The sequence below is a fragment of the Marmota flaviventris genome, chromosome 10 (genome assembly GCF_047511675.1).
Source record: "Marmota flaviventris isolate mMarFla1 chromosome 10, mMarFla1.hap1, whole genome shotgun sequence".
Classification (NCBI taxonomy): Eukaryota; Metazoa; Chordata; class Mammalia; order Rodentia; family Sciuridae; genus Marmota; species Marmota flaviventris.
The window spans coordinates 57569875-57594348 of NC_092507.1; the positions used below are offsets into that span (position 1 = coordinate 57569875).

The following is a 24474-nucleotide window of genomic DNA, read 5'->3' on the forward strand; positions in this document are numbered from 1 at the left end:
TTTAGATGCTCCATAGAAATTGAGTAGTTCATCTTTGTAAATATTTCTGGAATTTAAACTTCTCATTGGTAAAGCATCACTGATTTGTACCTGTTTGAATACCTTCATTTAGCAGACTTGATTTAGGAGGTATTTGTGCTGTGAAAAAAAAAATGGCAAGTTTCTTGCTCTTGTGGAGTTTAAATCTAGCAGATGGAGGAAAACAATTAGTGAACAAGTAAATAAAAAAATAAAAAAAAACAATTTCCAGTGGTAAGTGTTAAGAGAAAATAAAACCAGGTAATATATAAAGTGAATGAAGGAAGGATGCATCATTTAGAATGGCAGAGAAATGATTAATCTGAGGAGGAAACACATGAACTAAGATAAGGAAAGAAACTGGCTATGAGATTTACAGGAATAACATCTCAGGCCAGAGAAACAGTAATTATTAAAGCAACAATCAGTAATTTTACACATTTCTAAAATCTTTACATGTACAACTACATATTATTAAATATTATATATTATTACATATAGTCATATAATTACATATATTCATTCTACATCATTCAGTACTATCACATGGTTGGTAAATATCATTTAACACAATATGTGTCACTAGAACTTCTTAAGGCTTCTCAGAAGACTAGAAATGGAACCAGCATATGATCCTGGAATACCACTTCTTGGTATTTGTCCTAAATAACTAAAATTTGCATACTTTAGTCACACATGCATACCATACCCATGTTTATTCACAACAATCATCTTATGGGATGAGCCTACATATCAATGAATGAATGTCCAAAGAAAATATAGTGTATATGCATGATAGAGTTTTATTCAGCTGTAAAGAAGAATAAAATGATGTCATTTTTTGGGAAAATGGGTGGAACTTGAGGACCTTATGTTAAGTAAAATAAGCCAGACTTAGGGAGTCAAGTTTCATATGTTTTTTCTCAGAAATGGAAGCTAGAGAGGGAAAAGGAAAAGAAAGATTATCAGCTCATAGAAATTGAAGGGATGTCAGTAAAATAGAGAAAAGGGCCCAGGGAGAAGTAGGAATGGAGAGAAAGAGGAAATACGGGGGGATGATTCTATTATATCATGTGCATGAACAAATATGTAACCAAAAAAATCCCACCATTATATATTAATATAATACACCAATTAAAATAGAAGAAAAAAGGACTTCTCCCTTAAGATAATTAAATGACCACGTAAATGAATCTAAATAATCAACAAGATAATTGGTTCAGACAGATAAAAATCAAATTGTCAACTGTAGTAATGGAGAATACGCCTTGAACTTGTGACCAAGTTCTAATATTTGCTCCCTGACCTCTAGTGGCACTCATGTCTTCAAAGTCAAGCATTTGTGAAGTGAAATCAGGCCAATTGGGCTTCCCATGAGGACAGAGAGAAAGGTTCAAGATCCGCATGTGCTTACTTTAAATGAAGAAGGAGTAGAGCTGAGTGCGATCTATGAAGTAGGCTGGCTTGAATGGCTTAGGGACATACCTCGTGGGAACTCAGTGCCCTAGGAGAGTAACGAGGTAGAAAAATGGAGATAAGATGCTCGCTCTCCACAAATGCATAATGGGAGAGGACATTACACAGTGTCTGGAGGCATTTGTTGTTAACAGCTGTGGGGTGCCATTAATTTCTGGAGAGTAGAGGACCTACATGCTGCTGTACACCCTACAATGCAAAAGATAGTCCTCTACAACAGACTGTTATCTAAGTGTTGAGAAGCACTGCATCTCAGAAGTTTCCTTTCCAGCCTTGAATGTTGGACATTACAAACACAAATGGGAATTTTTAGATTCTTTTCCCTTTGAACCAAAATCTTTCCCTTCCTTTGAAGATTATCTGTCTATATTACATATATTATTACCTTAAATTGCAATATCAGAAAAAAATATTATATCTCAACTGCACATATACTCTTTTTGTATTTTCATTATTTCTTTGCAAATGCACAAATATATGATTCTCCAAAACCCAGCAAAAATGTTACTTCTTCTTGAAATTTTTCCTAATTATGGAATTGTGAGTTGTTTCCTCTAATGAATTCCTATGGAAATATATACATACTCTTATCCTAACACTTATCACCCCATGAAGTAATTGTTCATTTAAAGGTAATGCCCATTTAGAAAATAAGCCCTTTACAGTAGAGGCTGTGTAAGATGTGCTGAACATCCTACAGCATATGTGGTACCCCCTATAGCGAAGAATTAGCTAGCTCAAAATGTCAATAATGCCAATATTGAAAAACTCTGCATCTCAGAAATCTTTGTTACTCCAGTGCCCACACACTGCCTGCCGTAAAGAAACACAAACTAAGTAAATGAATGAATACTAACAAAGAACAGTACTAACATAAAATACCATGGATTCTATTTTATTCTTCCTGACAGTCTCACTTGTTTGTATTCTTATAAAATTATACACTTATTGCCTAAGTCCATCTAAAAGGAAAATTCAGGGGACAATTTGACAGGATGATTATAGTTAGTAACTAGCACATGAACAAGAGAACCAATAGGCTATGGACTATCTAAGATCTAAAAATCTTGTGTATAAGTGAAAACAGTTTTAAAAGTGCAAAATATAGAAATATTATTGAATGGAATACTTTTTAAAACAAATAAGAATCTAATAATCTTAAAGATATAAGTAATGGTTTTGGAAAGACAACTTCAGAAATGAGAGAATATAGTATTGGAGATTTAGCTTAGTAAGAGGATGCTTGCCTAGCATGGGGCGAGGTCCTGGGTTTAATTCTCAGCACCAGGGGGGGGAAAAAGAGTGGAGAATATAATGATAGAATTAAACTTGTAATAGTTATAAAAACTTGATGGAAATGAGGATCATACAAGCAAAATGAAATAAATATAAAATAGAATAAAAGATATTTTAACAAAATAATTTAAGCTTCAAGAAACAATTGAGAAAACTTCATGGGAAATCTGCCACTAACCTCTCCTACTGCCCTGGGGCCCCAGAACAAGCAAATTGTAAAGAATGGTAAGAATCTGTGTCATAAACTTAAAATATAGTTTCCATGGATGAAGTTATGAACCAATTTTTCAAAGGCAGTAGCACAACACAAGGATAAGAAAATAAAAAGGCTTACAGATGGCATAGAGGCTACCTCTTCTCCATGTAGAAGGAATCAAATTTAAACTATACCAATAGAAGCCTAATAAATAATTATTTCGTTACACACTGTCTTCATCAGACCACATTTAGAGAGGAATTTTCAATTTGAGTGACACCTGGCCCTCAGAGATAGGAAATGTATCAGGCTTTTGGTTCACACGGTCTGTCTCAACCAATTCTCTTATTATAGAACAAAAGCAGCCATAGATTCTATGTTAACAAATAGAGATGGCTATGTTCCAATAAAGCTTTATTTATAAAAACAGAAGTGATGTCTTTGGATCTGGCCCTGTTTTGGAAAATAAATATTGACAAATTTTAGTTGGGGTCTGGAAATTTCTATCATACAAGAGATAATTTAAGACATCAATAATATTTATACTAGGAAAAAAACAAATTCTATAACTATAAAATTTGCTTCAAGACACTCAGGTACAAGATACCACTTTTTTTTTATTTGTTCTAATTAGTTGTACATGACAGTAGAGTGCATTTTGACACCTTGTACACAAATAGAGCACAATTTCTCATTCCTCTGGCTGCACATGGTACAGAGGCACTCCAGTAGTGTAATCATACATGTGTATAGGGTAATAATGTCTACTTCATTCTACCATCCTTCCCATCCCCACAGCCCCACCCCTTCCCTCATTCCTCTCTAAACAATCGAAAGTTCCTTCATTCTTCCCTAACCCCCACCCCCACTATGGATCAGCATCTACTTATCAGAGAAAACATTCAGCCTTTGGTTTTTTGGGATTGACTTATTTTACTTAGCATGATGTTCTCTAGTTCCATCCATTTACCTGCAAATGCCATAATTTCATTTTTATTTAAGGCTGACTAATATTCTATTGTGTATATATACCACATTTTCTTTAACCATTCATCTGTTGTAGGGCATCTAGATTGGTTCCATAGTTTAGCTATTGTAAATTGAGCTGCTCTAAACATTGATGTGGCTATGTCACTGTAGTATGCTGATTATACCTTTGGGTATAAACTGAGGAACCATTCCTCCTTAACTTAATGAGATTAATTTTGTCTTGGTCTTCAATCACAAAGGCTGGCAACAAAAATCTGTTCTCAACTTGATATTATGTTCTCTTTGGACAACAAGATTAAATTCAGAAAATTGTGGAAGGGCTTGTCTTTAGATCATTGGGGTTCTCAATAGAATAGTTGTTGCCTAAGACTACTTGAGTAAGCCAAACACAGTGACTTTGCTGCTCCTGTGACTATTCGACACTTACATGCCAGTGTGACCCCTTGAACACCGTGGCTCCCAAGATTTTGGTGCCCATTGTTTTTGTTTGTTGCACATATATTTCCAGAGAAAAGTTTGAGAGAATGCCACTCCACAATATTCCCAGAATCAGAAAAAAATCTAAGGTCTCTTCATGAGACTCGGGTATCACATACTCCCATTAATCAGAAGTACCTGTTCACAACATTTGACCCAGCTATCACCCTTCTCAGATTATTCCCTGAGGACCTTAAAAGAGCGTATTATAGGGATACTGTCACATAAATGATCATAGCAGCACAATTCACAATAGCTAGACTGTGGAACCAACCTAGATGCCCTTCAATAGATGAATGGATAAAAAAAAAATGTGGCATTTATACACAATGGAGTATTACGCAGCACTAAAAAATGACAAAATCATGGAATTTGCAGGGAAATGGATGGCATTAGAGCAGATTATGCTAAGTGAAGCTAGCCGATCCTTAAAAAACAAATGCCAAATGTCTTCTTTGATATAAGGAGAGCAACTAAGAACAGAGCAGGGAGGAAGAGCATGAGGAAAAGATTAACGTTAAACAGAGACGAGTGGTGGGAGGGAAAGGGAGAGAGAAGGGAAATTGTATGGAAATGGAAGGAGACCCTCAATGTTACACAAAATTACATGTAAGAGATTGTGAGGGGAAAGGGGGGGAAAAACAAGGGAGAGAATTGAACAACAGCAGATGAGCTAGAGAGAGAAGAGGGGAGGGGAGGGGAGGGGGGATAGTAGAGGATAGGAAAGGCAGCAGAACACAACAGACACTAGTGTGGCAATATGTAAATCAATGGATGTGTAACCGATGTGATTCTGCAATTTGTATGTGGGGTAAAAATGGGAGTTCATAACCCACTTGAATCAAATGTATGAAAGATGATATGTCATGAGCTTTGTAATGTTTTGAACAACCAATAAAAAAAAAAAAGAAGTACCTGTTCATTGGTCTAGATTTGGTGAGAGGTGAAGCAGATGTTTAACTTACAAAGTAGGGCAAGATTTCACAACCTTCTTTGTATTGCTGGTGGTCCCACCAAGCCCTTCTAGGCATCCTGAAACATATTTTAAGGTCTGGATGGAGAAAAGAGGCATGTATTTATGAAAAACCAACATTTCAAGAAAATGTGTGGTGAATTCCAAGTAAATCATGGAATAGAAAGAAAATTGTGAGTTAAAAAAGACCACAGATAAGAAGGGTCACCTTTTTACTTCTCAAAACTTTATTTTCATTCAAGAATTTTACCCTTCCCCCTTCACTGGTCCCTAATAAGTGTTTCATATGCTAATATAATATTTAAAATATAATTCATTGCATCCAACCAGCCTCCACATTAAATGTATTCCATTCCAATATTCCCATACTGCTACTCAATCTAGAAACTATCTTTAATTTCTTCCTCTTTTTTTGTACCAGAGATTGAATGCAAGGGTGCTCAATCACTGAACCACATCCCCAGCCCATTTTTTAATTTTATTTATTTTAAGACAGGGTCTCTCTGAGTTGCTGAGGCTGACTGAACTTGCAATCCTCCTTCCTCAGCAACCCAAGTCTCTGGAATTACAGGCATGTGCCACTGCACCTGGCTCTTCCTCTTTTTAATGTCCCATATTTGGTCATCATAATGACTCAAGTCATGTCTTTCTCCAAAGTATCTCTCATATCTGTTAGCATGCTATCCATTTTTCCATTGTCTATTTCCTGTTCCAGTTTTCTCCCACATGCCTTCAGAACAGTCTCTTATATGGCCTCATTGCTCATACATACTCTGACATTTCCCACATCATTTCAGGATGCCAAAGTTAGCTTTCTGAAACACAAATATGATACCTCTTCCCTACTTGAATATTAAAGGCTTTTATTTCCTTCAAAGTAAAACTCAAACTCTTTGGCTTGACATATAAAATGACCTCATGATCTGGCCTTTGCTGACATCGCTTTTTTAATTTCTTATTATTTCTTACTACTTTACTGACTATTTCTTACTGATTTTTATTTCTTACTATACTTATCAGCCCATAGTTTTTTGGATGGGCCATCATCTCTTTCGACTCCCCTCCATCATATTTAACCCCGAAATGACCATGTCTCCTGACTCTCGCAGAACTTGATCAACTACTCCAAAATGAAGCCTCATTAAAGCCTACTATTTCCTTCTCCCACCCCCATAAAGCAGAAAATGTACCTCTCCTAGTGTTCTCTAGCAACCTATGAGCCTTATGAGCCTCTTTATAATAGGAACAATGCCTTAGACTTGGAAGATAATTTAAAAATCATCATATTTATACTATCAAATATGTAATATTGAGAGATTAATAGGTAAAGGCATGTTTAATAGAAAAAAAATTAGTAAAGGATTTACATTTGGAAAACTGATCTCAAAATCTATACTAATCTCCATGTTCAGTCAGGTGGTCAGTTCTCTCATCCATCAGCAACTTGTCATTTTTTGTTACTTCATCCTCTTCAAAGTGCTTTCATTATTTGGCTTCAAGGACTTCACACTCTTCGATACTTATTCTATGACCCCAGTTCCTTCTCAATCTTCTTTGTTGACAAATCCCCGTGTCCTCTTAAACCTATCATCTTCCCTTCTACACTCATTACCTTGGTGATCTCATATTTTCAAGACTTTATATTGCCATCCATCTGCTACCAAGATCAAATTACCTATCTCTTCTGGACTCCTCCCTGAACTGCAGACTTGTTTGACTGCACAACAGAAATTTCTAATTTAAATTTTTAAAACTGAACCTCCAACCTCAAGTAGCCACAACCCGAGTTCACCTGATCTTCTCCATCAGTCAATTGCATCTCCATCCTTCCAGTTGTTCAAACCATGACATGCTTTTAATCACCTTGACCCTTCTTTATGTCACTTCACATGGTCAATCATCAGCAACATGGCTCCAATCTTACTTACCTATATCCAGAATCCAACCACTTCTCAGCATTTCCACTGTGACCACCCTGGCTCAAGTCACCATCACCTTTCAGTTGGCTTACTACATTAACCTCCTATTTGATCCTGTTTCTACCTTGGTTCTCCTCAGTCTATTTACAAGCCTGCAATTACAAATATCCTTTTAAAACAAATCACTTCTTTTATCCAAACCTTTGAGTGACCCTCCATCTTACTCAGAATCAAAGTCAAATCTCAGGAATGAACTTTAAAACTGCATGATCTAAACAGAAGTGTTACATGCTAATGATTTTTCAAAAAGATTTCACGTTTAAAATGTGATTAATTTTCTCAATTATAAATATGTCTGCAGTAGCAAAAATAAAAACAAGTTATTTCAAGTTTAAAAAAATCTGCATAATCTAACTTCCCAGTACATCATCTCCTTATTCTCCCTTGCCCACTCTTGTTCAGTCAAACTGGTCTCCTAGGATGTCTTCTAGAAAGCAGCATGTCTCTGCTTTAGAATCTTCCTATTAGCGTGCTTCTTCATTTCCTTTAAGCCTTGACTCAAATTTTATCCTCTTGATAAAGCCTTACCTGATCACCCTATTAAAAATAAAATCCCATATGAATTTTCCCTATTCATCTCCTCCACTTGTTTTTTTTTTTTCATAGTACTTATGACCATCTAATGTATTATTCTAGTTTCCTTAATTATTTTGTTTACTGACATTCTTCTCCTACCAGATGTAAAGTGCTTGGGGCAGGAATTTTTACCCATTTGTTCACTGCTATACCCCAAATTGGACATAATCTCCAAATAAGAGTTGCCAAGTGAAGAAACAATTCAACACATATTTATCACTTCTGAGTGTCTGACAGTGATTGGATTGCAGTAGTATTTCACTTAATGTTCATCCACTTTAAAGACTAAGAAATTAAAATTTCAAGTATTTGATTCTATGATGCTTCATGTGTTTCTGTATAGGTAGGACTTATGACAGCTTTCTGGGTGCTTGGGGAGATAAAACCTTTCAGGAAAATGCCCTCTTTTGTTATGTTGTATTTTTACTTGAAATTGGTTTGAGAAATGATGAATGAATATGGGGGAGTATGCCAAGGATCCCAACCTTTGACACAAACTCTTGCCCAACGTATTATAATTATTCAGAGCTGTTGCAGCATGAAGTCAGTATTTTTAGGAGCCAACACATACAATTTGTCTGCAATGGAAACTCACTTAAAAGAATTGAAAGTGACAAGACTGATAATAAAATTGTGTCACATTGTAGAGTTTGTTTTATAATGCTTTGCTAAGATTGAGTTCATCCATTAGTTCTTCAAATTTTGGTGATTCTTAAAAAAGCATAGACATTGGGTCCCCACCATATACTTCCTACTGGCATAGATATTTAACAAACTTCCCAGGCTTTTATTAAGTGTCATCCCTGCACTTAAATCATACAATGGCATTTGGGAACTAATGCTGTAGATCGTGATAAACTGCTAAAAGTTTTCAGCTGTAATTTTGCATACATTCTGTATATTTGCAACTTATGTCTGGTTGAAGAACACTACATTTTTATGTACTATACAACTAGGTAAATCTGACAAAGGAATGGCTGGAATGTTTTTCAGAATAATGTATCATATGCTGCCTCACAACAGTATTTTTCTCTATCTGTTATAGGTCAATGCACAAACTGGCCCAGTTGGAAAGACTTGACTTAGGCAATAATGAATTCAGTGAGCTGGTAAGCAAATGCATTTTCTAAACTTGATAAAAACACTCCAGGAGATTATTTATTTTTCACTGTCTTTGTAACCCCAGGTATTAAAACATTGAGTGCACATTTGCATTTGCTAAATATATAAAATAAAATCTGAGAGTTAAAGTGATTGTATAGTAAGCCACAAGTAACTATATATTAGGTTACACCAAAAAATTATTGGGGTTGAAACAGAAACATATTATTAATTTTGGGCAACAACTGGGTGGCAGGCACCAGGTTAAGTGTTTTACATATATTACCCCATTTAATCCTGATTTGACATGTCAAGATGGTCACTGATATATATATATATATATATATATATATATATATATATATATATATATATATATAGCTATTATATGGCTGAACAGAGATTAAATTGAGACTTGATCATCTCTGAAGTTCAAACCTGAAACATTTTTCCCTTAGAGGTTGCTTGGTAGCATGACATGAGGGATGGGAGTCACCAAGGACATGGTATTTCCAATTGCACTGAAATGTCTTAAAACTCACCGCCAGCAAGATTGCTTACTCCTTTCAAGCTTCATTTTCTTTAAAATATGTGTGGAGTTCAATATCTCAAGTACAAATTAGAAGAAAGCACAAATATTTCTTTGTAATTCTTCCTCTTAAATATTTTCAAATATCAAAAATTAAAATTATCTAAAGTGTATTTTAACTATTCTTTTTTTTTAAACATTTTATTTTTTCTTTTTTTAAAGATAGAGTGAGGGGGGGGAGAGAGAGAGAGAGAGAGAATTTTTTTAATATTTATTTTTTAGTTCTCGGCAGACACAACATCTTTGTTTGTATGTGGTGCTGAGGATCAAACCCGGGCGGCACGCATGCCAGGCGAGCGCGCTACCGCTTGAGCCACATCCCCAGCCCTATTTTAACTATTCTTATTTGTTGTTTTTAGACATACATGAGAATTGGGTGTATTTTGAATATTATACATACATGGGGTACAACCCATTAAAATTTTGATCTTATCGTTAAACATGATGTGGAGTTACACTGGTTGTGTATTCATATATGTGCATAGGAAAGTTATATCCAATTCATTCTACTGTCTTTCCTATACACATTGCCCCTCCTTTCCCTTCCATCTCCCTAATCCAATGAACTTCTATTCTTACCCTTCCTACCCTCCCTTGTTATGGGTTAGCATCTGCATATCAGAGAGAACATTTGACCCTTGATTTTGGGAGGACCGACTTATTTCACTAAGCATGATAGTCTCCGGTTCCATCCATTTACTGGCAAATGCCACAATTTCATCCTTCTTTATAGCTGAGTAATATACCAGTGTGTATATATACCACATTTGCTTTATCCATTCATCTGTTGGAGGCTACCTACATTGATTCCAAAGCTTGGCTACTGTGAATAGAGCTGCTATAAACATTTATGTGGCTGCATCACTGTGTTATGCTGATTTTAAGTCCTTTGGGTATAAGCCGAGGAGTAGGATAACTGGATCAAATGGTGGTTCCATTACAAGTTTTCTGAGGCATCTCCATACTGCTTTCCACAGTGGTTGAAAACAATTTGCAGTCTCACTAGCAGTGTATGAATGAACCTCTTTCCCCACATTCTCACCAACATTTATTATTAAATAATAATTGCCATTAATAATTATTAAGTAATAATTATTATTGATAATTGCCATTCTGACTCTAATTGCTAGTGATGTTGAACATTTTTTCACATATTTGTTGACCCGTCATATTTTTTCTTCTGTGAAATGCCTGTTCAGTTCCTTTGCCCATTGGTTGATTGGGTTATTTGATGTGTTTTTGTTTTTTGGTTTTTTGGTGTTAAGCTTTTTGAGTGGAACTTCACATTTCTAATATAACTCACTCTATTAATTATCATATATGTGGAACTGGCCATTGTTTCTCTGATGATAACAACTTGTAATGAGAAAATAAGAGATTTTTTTCTGGCAAGAAACAGTGTCATGCAAAGAAGGGCTCAGATTCCATTCTAAAGCTAGATGTGAACAACTCAAGAGACTATCAACAGGTGATTCATTGAATATGACCTGGAAAAGAGACAATGTAGAGAAAAGATGACTACAACTTAAAAACTTTGAGAGCCATTGAGAATGGAAGTTAATTGAGAAAGAATATAAATATTCTAAGGAAGGTTTAAAGTAAAAATATCTACTTATGGATACCTTTGTTATAACAAAAACTTATAATAACAGGAATTATCTTATGTTTCTAACAACAATGATTACCACAAGATAGTAGATAAAGTTCTAGGAACATAAGAGCTACTTAGAGTTATTTTTTGATTAATTCTTTATTGGATTGTGTTACTCAATATGAAATTAATAAATGTCCATTTAAGAAAATTTAGAAAGTTAAAATCTTAAAAACAATAGTAAAAGTCAGCCATGATCCCATACCCATATATAACCATTATAAATATTTCTTTTTGGTATATTTTCTCCCTGCCCCTATTTCTTATCATGAAGTCAAATGAGTATTATTTGGAGTCAGGTCAAATGTAGGACTCTTTATTGGCTGTCAGGGGCCAAAAGCCTTGTGGTAGGTATAGTTTCCAATAGATTTATGCAATGAATTAAAAGTCCACTATTGGTCCTGAACTGGTAGAGGAAATAATGGAGACTTCACAAGCAAATCGCTATGAGTGAAAAACATACAAGAAAATGGAACAAATTGAGAGCAGAGCATGGGAGACAAAGGGATCAGTGTTACCCAGAGATGAAGCAAGGCCACTCTGACCATCCTTCTAATACAGCTCCAGCCCCCAGCTCCCATCTCCCAGTCTCCTAACCTGCTTCTCCCCTCCCTCCCTGCACTGTAAAGGCAAGGGTTAATATGTAAAAAAAAAAAATGTCATTTGGAGCCATCAACAACTCTGCTAAGGGAATCTTCATCAAGAGTCAGTCGTAAGAAGCAAAGTGAGCTTCTCTGCAAGCCAGAAAGACAGAAGAGGAGACTAATAGCAGATTGGGATATAACCTGCACATGTTTTAGAGTCATTCGAGCAGTCAAATGGGCAAGAGCAGAGTGGGCAATGGGCCACAAGAAAGGGAGAGAGGGATTATAGTGATCACTAGAGAAGCATCTCCCCTTATTTGGGAATGTTCCTTGTCTCCACTCCTCTACCCCTTACAAAGGGACTCTTGAAACAGAATTGATTGAGAAGGATCCTAGGAAAGTCCTGATCTCCTGATCCTGTGCTATTCAAGCAGGAAGAAGGTCAGACGAATATGATTTGAAATTTCACTATAAATATGGCATAACTTATACTGGTTATCTATAGATATTTCTGAATACCAAATTGCAATCATAGTGTGCATTGTTATTGAACTCAGATAGATTCCCTACAGGCACTATAATTCACAAGCTTTCTTTGTAGCTAAATTAGGAAGACTGTCAAACAATAGCTACAAAATAGTGAATTAAAAATCTGAATTTAAGAGAAAAAAATCAGAATCTTGATATTTTATTATATCACATTTTATGCATACAAAATAATATGCATAACAAATGTTTAAGTTACAGAGCATAATAAAATGAACCCTGTGAAGCCACCTCCCTGTTCATATGAATCAGCACTGCCTATCCTGTGCAGCCAACTCTATGCTTTTCCCCAGGTCCATCATTCTGTTTTATCCCAAGAGGTAATTACAATTTCGAATTTCTAAAAATATTCTCTTGCTTTATCTCCAGTGGTAACTATAGTCCTGAATTTTGTGTAACATTCTCTTGCTACATTTACCCCTTTGTTTGTATTCCTAAGTGTTATACTATTGTACTTTTTCCTGTTTCTAGAAATGTGACCATACCACAACAATTTACCCTGCCTTGTCTTCCTGGAAAGTCCCTTTGTCCACTTGTTATTACAGTGTTGATATGTGTACTGTCATGAGAATTAATCTAAAGCACAGGTTTAGAAGTGGCATTTCTTCATTATTAGTTACCAATATATTCATCTTTAAAAATAATGCTTTTGTGGTTTTTTTTTTCAAAATAGTTGTACTCATTTACCAGGAACATGGAAGAATTACCATACATCATCTCTTCATCAGCACTTGATATTGTTGGGCTCTTTATTTTTGTCAATATAACAGCTGCAAAATGGCATCTCCTTTTGGGCTTCATTTGCATATCCCCAATTTCTAATGAGACATGATTTTTCTGTCTGTTATTGGCAGTTTGTGTAGCCTCTTCCATCAGATGCCTGTATATGTATTTTTGCCCATTTTTCTTTTTTTAATATTTTATTAGTTATTGATGGACCTTTATTAATTTATTTGTTTGTATGTGGTGCTGAGAATCGAACCCAGGGCCTCACACATGCTAGGCAAGCGCTCTACCACTGAGCCACAGCCACAGCCCCTTTGCCCACTTTTCTATTGGTTATCTTTCTTTCTTTTTCTTTTTTTTTTTTTTTTTTTTTGGCCTATAGAGACTTTATACTCTCATAAAAGAGTATGTATTCCACCCATATTATAGATACTAATCCTTTATTGGTTAAAAGTACCATAGATATCTCCTCTCAGCCTCTGGAGGGTCTTTTCGATTTCTACATCCTCTGTTTTCATGAACAGAAGTCATTAATTATAACACAATGAAGTGTACAATTTGTGTGTGTCTATCACATTTTGTGTCTTGCTTAAGAAATGATTTTTCCCTGAAATCAGAAATATTTTTGTGTTTTTTGTAATAAAAATTTTGAAGATTTCATTTTTTACAGTCAAGTATTTTTCCATGTGGGTTTAAATTTTACATTCTGCCTCCTATTTTTGCTAAACAAATTCTGTTTTCCAAGTGACATTTATTAAATAGTTCTTTCTTTCCACATAAATATGGCTGTCACCTCTTAATAAAATATGACTTCTTTTTGTCTTCATTAGTCAGTTTACTGTCCGAGTACCAAAACCATAAATTAGTACAAAAAAATCCGTTTTGTTATCTGATAATACAAGTTTTAGAAGTAGCATTTCTAAATGAACCTTCATATGAGTTTTAGAATTAGTCTTAAGTCTCTCAAAAAGAAAGATAAAATGTTAGCATTTGACTATAAGTGCATCGACTTTGTAATGCAAATTTTTATTGGATTGACAATAGAAAACTGAAATTTTATGGTGCTGAATCTTTTCATGCATCAACATGATATATATCAATTTATTGGTCCATTGTTATATCTTTTTGCTAAGTTTTATGACTTTCTTCAAAAAGATGTCTTGTATATTTTTAGTTTATTGCTTACCTTTTGTTGTAGTTATAGATGTACTTTTTCAAAAACTAGCTTCCAACTATTTGTTGCAGTACACAGCAATCCATTTGATTTTTGGTTTTTGACATAAATCTAGGCTTTGGTAAAACTCACTTAATAAGAATAATTTGCCTGCAGATTCTTAGGAATTTCTATGTAGCTAATCCAATAGTCTATGAAAAATCACCATTTGCTTTCTTGCTCCTCAATTTTTAAACACATTCTCTGTATTTTATTAAGGTAACACTTTCTCTTATTTTTATTTATTTTTTTAAGAACACTTTTTCTATTGTAATCAGTTAGCATAATTTTAACTCACTTTCAAGACAGTGTGACAGGCAGTCTTTAAAAACATTTTATAAATTCAGTCATCCATGGATATTTTAGAAGATATTCATAGAAAGGATTTCTGATATTAAACCACTTTTCCATTTCTAAAATAAATACAAAATGATCTTTATAGGACTATAATCATGACCTTCTATCTAAACTTTCATCTGAGCTGGTAATAAATTTTCTGAGACTTGATAATTTATAAGCCGTGAAAATCTGTTTCTTCAACTCTGGGGTCTGGAAGCCCAAGGTGCAGATACGGCATCTGAGAGGTTCATCTCCCTCCTTCTTTGTTTCTGTGTCCTGACTGATGGAAGGCAGAGGGGCAAGGGAGGAAACTCCCTCCCCAGCCTTTTTTATAAGGTTATTCACCTACCCAGAAGAGCAGAGTCCTCGTGGCTTAATCATTTCCCCAAGAGCACACTTTAATACCACCACAATGAAAATTAAATTTTAACATGAATTTTGGAGAAGACACTTAGTAAAACATAAATTGTCTCATAAATTGTTCAGTTCAACCCTGCTTGGGATTTTTTTTAAAGATTTGTGCCCATGAATGAGATTCGTATACATTATTCTTGCACACTTTATCTCTAGCTTCTTCTTCGTCACCAATTTTGGGAAATTATCGGATTTTATCTGTTCAAATAATTGCCTTTTATGTTTGTTCTCACCACTGCTGGAATTCAAATTAACTATGAGTATGGTGTCATAAGCATTTAAGAAACACTAGCTACCTTTGTTCATTATTTTATACATTTTTCATGAAAGCATGATCAGCTAATGAGTGATTTTTAAATATTTATTTCATTTCCTTAAAGAGAGTCTTTCTGCCTCTCTGCATAAAATTATCCAGTAGTCATTAACCAGAACTTGAGAACACACAGGTAAGATCATTGTGAGAGTAATTTCAACATTTCTGAACTATTCATTATGCCACTTACTAATACATCTAAATTATAGGTCACTGAAGTTCAGATTAAAGAACAAAGCATGATTTTTAAAAACAAAGTGCCTAAGTGATAGCAGCAAAAATATGTCAAGAAAGTGAAAAATATTCTAAGTGTAAAAAGGAAAACAGCAGCAAGGGGGAAGATGGCGGCGAGGGGAGTGCATTGCCCCCGTGTGCTGCTTCACTGTGTGGGAGTATGACAAGTCAGGACGGCTAAAGGCTATCTTGTTAGGAATTTCCAGCAATAGTGGGGTGCTCCGGAACCTGGAGGAAGGATTTCCATCGCACGAGGATCGGCTACGGGGACTCAAACGCGAGAGGTTTGTCGCACGGAGGGTAACACTGCTTATTCAGCAAATCGCCCTGCGGCTAGAGTCTGCAGCGCGCGCTGGGAAACGAGGAGATAGCGACGCAGGGATACAGCGCTGCAGTTTCTGCCAGCCGTGCAAGCACCGTACTCAGGGCTGAATTCTGGGTTCGAGACGGGGGAAGGAAGCGGTCCATCTCGGTTCTCCACACCGGTCAGACCACAGAGGAGGCCAGCAGCCACCATGTTGGAAAGCTGACGTCACCATACCTGTTTTCGACTGACTGCAGCTCATTCAGCCATAGAACAGGTAATTTCAGGCTGCAATTCACCTGCGGCTTGCAGACAGATTGCTAGGGTTCAGTGCCTGGGTGCTTCTTAGAACCTGATCTTATCGGAGCGAACACCGAGCGCGGGGCGGCCGAGTTCCAGCTCCCGGAACCGTCCCGGAACCGCCCTGGCCCAGGGCCGCAGAGACTGCGGAGGCTGCCTCTTGGACCCTGCTCCTATCAGAGCATACACCAAGCACTAAGCGGCCGAATTCCGGCTCCCGGAACTGAGCCCGCGGGGACTGCTTCTTGGAGCCTACACTTATAGGAGCTTACACTGAGCACGGAGCGGCCGAGTTCCAGCTCCCGGAACTTCCCTGGCCCGGGGCTAGGAGCCCGCGGAAACTGCTTCTCGGTCCGGGTCCTGCTGAGGGCCGGTCAGGACTCACCCGTTGCTTTGGTTGCCCGGCAAGGGGAACGAAATGCTGCCATTCGCATAGGATACCGACATGGCAGAGATCTGATGTCATCAGAAAGCGGCGGAGGAGAGAACTTCATCAATACCAGCGGTGACATAAACAGTTGGTCTCCTGGTAGGGGGGGTGAGGCACAGACACCCGAGTCTCCTCAATTTGTCGTCGAGCCAGAGGGGAGGAACGGGGCCGCCGCCAGCGCCTGGAGCAGGCCCAGCGGCTCGCCAGCTTGGTGACCGCGTGACCCCAATTGGAGAGGGGGCGGAGCGGAGCCGCCACCCGCACCCGCAAGGTGGGCAGACCCGCGACCCAGTGGTACATGGGCGTGGTAGGAGGGGCAGGGCAGAGCCGCCGTTCACGCTTGCAAGGTAAACAGACCTGTGACAGCCTGGCGGGTCAGGCCCAGTGGCCTGCCAGTGTGGTACACACGTCACCCCAACTGGAGTAGGGGCAGAGCAGATCCTTCTCCCATGCCCGGATCAGGCCCTGCCGGTGTGGTGGTCACGTGACCCCAATTGGAGTGGGGGGCGGAGCGGAACCGCCACCCGTGCCCGCAGGGTGAGCAGACCTGTGACCAACCTGCAGATCAGGCCCAGGGGTCCGCAGGCGTGGTAGGAGGGGCAGGGCAGATCCGCCGCCCGCGCCTCCAAGGTAGGCAGACCTGCAACAGACCGGCGGATCAGGCCCAGGAGCCTGCCGACGTGGTACACACACCACCCTAATTGGAGTAGGGGCAGAGCAGAGTCGCCGCCCATGCCAGGAACAGGCCCAGCGTCCTGCAGATGGGGTAGTCACGACACCCCAATTGGAGTAGGGGCAGAGCAGAGCCTCCACCCGTGCCCGAAAGGTGGGCAAATCTGCGACCGACCAGCGGGACAGGCCCAGTGGCCTGCCGGTACGACAGACACGTCACCCCATTTGGAGTAGGGGCAGAGTAGAGCCGCCGCCCGCGCCTGCAGGGTAGGCAAACCTACAACCGACCGGCGGATCAGGCCCGGTGGCCTGCCGGCGTGGTACACTCGTCACCCCAATTGGAGTAGGGGCAGAACAGAGCCGCCGCCAGCGCCCAGAACAGGCCCAGTGACCTGCTGGCGTGGTAGCCACGACACCCCAATTGGAATAAGGAGAGAGCAGAGCCGCCACCCGCGCCTCCAGGAAAGATACGCAAGCAGTATGAAAAGACAAGGAAAGAAAAGACCACAAGCAATACAGGTCAACGCAACGTTAGAAGAGGCAACAGCTGCAGCAGATGGAATGTCAGATAAAGAATTCAGGATATACATGCTTCAGATGATCTGGAGTATCAAGGAAGACATTAGACAGCAAAATCAGACAATGAAAGATCACTTCGACAATGAATTACGCAAACAAATCCAGGAAGCAAAGGATCAACTATACAGGGAGATAGAGGTTATAAAAAACAAACAAACAGAAATCCTAGAAATGCAGGAAGCAATAAACCAACTTAAAAACTCAATGGAGAATACTACCAGCAGAGTAGAACACTTAGAAGATAGAACATCAGACAATGAAGACAAAGTATTTCAACTGGAAAAGAACATAGACAGCTCAGCAAGACTATTAAGAAACCATGAGCAGAACATCCAAGAAATATGGGATAACATTAAGAGACCAAACTTAAGAGTCATTGGGATACAGGAAGGTACAGAGCTCCAAACCAAAGGAATGAGCAGTCTATTCAATGAAATAATACGAGAAAACTTCCCAGACTTGAAGAATGAGACAGAATCCCAAATCCTAGAAGCCTACAGGACGCCGAATGTGCAAAATCATAAGAGATCCACACCTAGACACATTATAATGAAGATGCCCAACATACAGAATAAGGAGAGAATTTTAAAAGCTACAAGAGAAAGGAAGCAGATTACATTTAGGGGTAAGCCAATCAGGATAACAGCTGATCTTTCAACACAGACTCTGAAAGCTAGAAGATCCTGGAATAACATATTTCAAACACTGAAAGAAAATGGGTTCCAACCAAGAATTGTGTATCCAGCGAAATTAAGCTTCAGGATGGAAGATGAAATTAAAACCTTCCACGATAAACAAAAGTTTAAAGAATTCGCAGCTAGAAAACCATCTCTTCAAAACATCCTCGCCAAAGCATTACAGGAAGAGGAAATGGAAAATAACAATGAAAACCAACAGTGGGAGGTAGGACAGTAAAGGGGGGGGGGAATAATCAAAGAGGAAAACAAACCATGTTTAGTAACAGAAATAAACAAATATGGCTGGAAGAACAACCCATATCTCAATAATAACCCTAAATGTTAATGGCTTAAACTCACCAATTAAGAGACACAGGCTAGTAGAATGGATCACAAAACAAGACCCAACAATATGCTGCCTACAGGAGACGCATTTGATAGGAAAAGACATACATAGGCTGAAGGTGAAAGGTTGGGAAAAATCATATCACTCATATGGACTTCGGAAACAAGCAGGAGTGTCCATACTCATATCAAATAAAATAGATTTCAAGCCAAAGTTAATCAAAAGGGATAAAGAGGGACACTACATACTGCTTAAGGGAACCATACACCAACAAGAAATAACAATCATAAATATTTATGCCCCAAACAATGGTGCAGCTATGTTCGTCAAACAAACTCTTCTCAAGTTCAAGAGTCTAATAGACCACCATACCATAATCATGGGAGACTTCAACACACCTCTCTCGCCACTGGACAGATCTTCCAAACAAAAGTTGAATAAGGAAACTATAGAACTCAATAACACTATTAATAACCTAGACCTAATTGACATATATAGAGTATACCACCCAACATCAAGCAGTTACACTTTTTTCTCAGCAGCACATGGATCCTTCTCAAAAATAGATCATATATTATGTCACAGGGCAACTCTTACACAATATAAAGGAGTAGAGATAATACCATGCATCTTATCTGATCATAATGGAATGAAACTGAAAATCAACGATAAAAGAAGGAAGGAAAAAGCATACATCACTTGGAGAATGAACAATAGGTTACTGAATGATCAATGGGTTATAGAAGACATCAAGGAGGAAATTAAAAAATTCTTAGAGATAAATGAAAACACAGACACAACATATCGGAATCTATGGGACACATTGAAAGCAGTTCTAAGAGGAAAATTCATTGCTTGGAGTTCATTCCTTAAAAAAAGAAAAAACCAACAAATAAATGATCTCACACTTCATCTCAAAATCCTTGAAAAAGAAGAGCAAAACAACAGCAAAAGAAGTAGAAGGCAAGAAATAATTAAAATCAGAGCTGAAAGTAATGAAATCGAAACAAAAGAAACAATTGAAAAAATTGACAAAACTAAAAGTTGGTTCTTTGAAAAAATAAACAAAATCGACAGACCCTTAGCGATGCTAGTGAAGAGAAGAAGAGAGAGAACTCAAATTACTAGCATACGGGATGAAAAAGGCAATATCACAACAGACACTTCAGAAATACAGAAGATATTCAAAAACTATTTTGAATCCTTATACTCCAATAAATTAGAAGATAGTGAAGGCATAGATAAATTTCTTAAGTCATATGATCTGCCCAGATTGAGTCAGGAGGATATAGACAACCTAAACAGACCAATATCAATTGAGGAAATAGAAGAAACCATAAAAAGACTACCAACTAAGAAAAGCCCAGGAGCGGATGGGTATACAGCAGAATTTTACAAAACCTTTAAAGAAGAACTAATACCAATACTTCTCAAGCTACTTCAGGAAATAGAAAAGGAGGGAGAACTTCCAAATTCATTCTATGAGGCCAACATCACCCTGATACCTAAACCAGACAAAGACACTTCAAAGAAAGAAAACTACAGACCAATATCTCTAATGAACCTAGATGCAAAAATCCTCAATAAAATTCTGGCGAATCGGATACAAAAACATATCAAAAAAATTGTACACCATGATCAAGTAGGATTCATCCCTGGGATGCAAGGCTGGTTCAATATACGGAAATCAATAAATGTTATTCACCACATCAATAGACTTAAAAATAAGAACCATATGATCATCTCGATAGATGCGGAAAAAGCATTCGACAAAGTACAGCATCCCTTTATGTTCAAAACTCTAGAAAAACTAGGGATAACAGGAACATACCTCAATATTGTAAAAGCAATCTATGCTAAGCCTCAGGCTAGCATCATTCTGAATGGAGAAAAACTGAAGGCATTCCCTCTAAAATCTGGAACAAGACAGGGATGCCCTCTCTCTCCACTTCTGTTCAACATAGTTCTCGAAACACTGGCCAGAGCAATTAGACAGACGAAAGAAATTAAAGGCATCAAAATAGGAAAAGAAGAACTTAAATTATCACTATTTGCAGATGATATGATTCTATACCTAGCAGACCCAAAAGGCTCTACAAAGAAACTATTAGAGCTAATAAATGAATTCAGCAAAGTGGCAGGATATAAAATCAATACGCATAAATCAAAGGCATTCCTGTATATCAGCGACAAATCCTCTGAAATGGAAATGAGGACAACCACTCCATTCACAATATCTTCAAAAAAAAATAAAATACTTGGGAATCAACCTAACAAAAGAGGTGAAACACTTATACAATGAAAACTACAGAACCCTAAAGAGAGAAATAGAAGAAGATCTTAGAAGATGGAAAAATATACCCTGTTCATGGATAGGCAGAACTAACATCATCAAAATGGCGATATTACCAAAAGTTCTCTATAGGTTTAATGCAATGCCAATCAAAATCCCAACGGCATTTCTTGTAGAAATAGAGAAAGCAATCATGAAATTCATATGGAAAAATAAAAGACCCAGAATAGCAAAAACAATGCTAAGCAGGAAGTGTGAATCAGGCGGTATAGCGATACCAGACTTCAAACTATACTACAGAGCAATAGTAACAAAAACAGCATGGTACTGGTACCAAAACAGGCGGGTGGACCAATGGTACAGAATAGAGGACACAGAAACCAATCCACAAAACTACAACTATCTTATATTTGATAAAGTGGCTAAAAGCATGCAATGGAGGAAGGATAGCATCTTCAACAAATGGTGCTGGGAAAACTGGAAATCCATATGCAACAAAATGAAACTGAATCCCTTTCTCTCGCCATGCACAAAAGTGAATTCAAAATGGATCAAGGAGCTTGATATCAAATCAGAGACGCACTGTCTGATAGAAGACAAAGTTGGCTACGATCTACATTCGGTGGGGTCGGGCTCCAAATTCCTCAATAGGACACCCATAGCACAAAAGTTAATAACTAGAATCAACAAATGGGACTTACTCAAACTAAAAAGTTTTTTCTCAGCAAAAGAAACAATAAGAGAGGTAAATAGGGAGCCTACACCCTGGGAACAAATCTTTACTCCTCACACTTCAGATAGAGCCCTAATATCCAGAGTATACAAAGAACTCAAAAAATTAGACAATAAGAGAACAAACAACCCAATCAACAAATGGGCCAAGGACCTGAACAGACACTTCTCAGAGGAGGACATACAGTCAATCAACAAGTACATGAAAAAATGCTCACCATCTCTAGCAGTCAGAGAAATGCAAATCAAAACCACCCTAAGATACCATCTCACTCCAGTAAGATTGGCAGCCATTATGAAGTCAAACAACAACAAGTGCTGGTGAGGATGTGGGGAAAAGGGTACACTTGTACATTGCTGGTGGGACTGCAGATTGGTGCAGCCAATTTGGAAAGCAGTATGGAGATTTCTTGGAAAGCTGGGAATGGAGCCACCATTTGACCCAGCTATTCCCCTTCTTGGTCTATTCCCCAAAGACCTAAAAAGAGCATGCTACAGGGACACTGCTACATCGATGTTCATAGCAGCACAGTTCACAATAGCAAGACTGTGGAACCAACCTAGATGCCCTTCAATAGACGAATGGATAAAAAAAATGTGGCATTTATACACAATGGAGTATTACTCTGCATTAAAAAATGACAAAATCATAGAATTTACAGGGAAATGGATGGCATTAGAGCAGATTATGCTAAGTGAAGCTAGCCAATCCCTAAAAAACAAATGCCAAATGTCTTCTTTGATATAAGGAGAGTAACTAAGATCAGAGTAGGGATGAAGAGCAGGAGAAGAAGATTAACATTTAACAGGGATGAGAGGTGGGAGGGAAAGGGAGAGAGAAGGGAAATTGCATGGAAATGGAAGGAGACCCTCAGGGTTATACAGTGGAGGGGGTAGAGAGAGAGGAGGGGAGGGGAGGGGAGGGGAGAGGTGGGGAGGGGGGAGGGTGGAGGATGGGAAAGGCAGCGGAGCACAACAGACACTAATATGGCAATATGTAAATCAATGGATGTGTAACTGATGTGATTCTGCAATCTGTGTATGGGGTGAAGGTGGGAGTTCATAACCCACTTGAATCAAAGTATGGAATATGATATGTCAAGAAATTTGTAATGTTTTGAACAACCCACAATAAAAAATTAAAAAAAAAATAGGAAAACAGCATTCAATTTTTTTAAACACAATGCAGAGATCGACTAGATTTATAAATGCAGAGAATTCATCAGGAAATGAATAGCATAATTTTAACTCACTTTCAAGACAGTGTGACAGGCAGTCTTTAAAAACATTTTATAAATTCAGTCATCCATGGATATTTTAGAAGATTTGTATTTTATACAACTTCTTTATAAAAAAACTTTAAAATATTCTAGAATCAATCACCATTTAAATATTTAATAAGGCTACAGATTACAATAGGAAGAATTTTTAATCTCAATATTCAGATAGGATTTGGTTTATTTTTTTAATATTTATTCTTCAGTTGTAGTTGGAAACAATATCTTTACTTATTTATTTTAATGTGGTGTTGGGGATCGAACCCAGGGCCTCACCTGTACTAGGCGAGCACTCTACAACTAAGCCACAACCCCAGCCCAGGGTTTGGTTTCCAAAATGTTTTTTCTCACTTGGTTTTATAAAGTCAAGTGAAAATTTCAAAGAAATAAATTAAACAGTAATTATTTTTTTTTAATTTTTATTATTAGTTGTTCAAAATATTACATAGCTCTTGACATATCATATTTCATACATTTGATTCAAGTGGGTTATGAACTCCCATTTTTACCCTGTATACAGATTGCAGAATCACATCGGTTACACATCCACGTTTTTACATACTGTCATACTAGTGTCTGTTGTATTCTATTGCCTTTCCTATCCTCTACTATCCCCCCTCCCCTCCCCTCCCATCTTCTCTCTCTACCCCATCTACTCCCATCTTCTCTCTCTACCCCATCATTTCTCTCCCTTGTTTTTTTCCCTTTCCCCTCACTTCCTCTTATATGTAATTTTGTATAACAATCTTGAAATGGAGATACTCCAAATGATCTAACTGAAAAGAAATGACAGTGGTTATATAGATAATCCGTTCAGGCTCCATAGGAAAAGAAATGTGTTTTCATAGAAATTTGACACACTTGACTACTTATGCTAGAGTTTTAGCTTGTAATTGAAATTGATTAGCATTAAATTAACCTAACTTTATTAAAAGCATAGCAGTGAATTATCTCACCTACCAAGTTTACCCCAGGGGTGCTCATCTTAACTAACTAAGATGCAAATATGGATGAGGCAAGCATTATTTGCATATCCAGTAGTTTCCTTTATTAGTAACTAGAACATAGTTTTGGAAAACCTGCTCCCCCAATTTTTTCAATTATTCTTCAAGTAAAGTTTATTTAAAAAAAAAACAAACATAAAATTGAATTTGCTATTATATAACTGGTTAC

At 37.6% G+C, this 24474-nt stretch overlaps 1 protein-coding gene across 2 annotated transcripts in view; it reads left to right on the plus strand.

Annotated features, from left to right (window-relative positions):
- Lrrc7 (leucine rich repeat containing 7) overlaps positions 1 to 24474 on the plus strand; it is a 429867-nt gene that overhangs the window by 237509 nt on the left and 167884 nt on the right. For both annotated transcript variants that reach the window (XM_027949501.3, XM_071618746.1), the window contains exon 7: positions 9027 to 9090. In XM_027949501.3, the coding sequence (XP_027805302.2) occupies positions 9027 to 9090 (64 nt within the window). The remainder of the gene's footprint in view (positions 1 to 9026; positions 9091 to 24474) is intronic.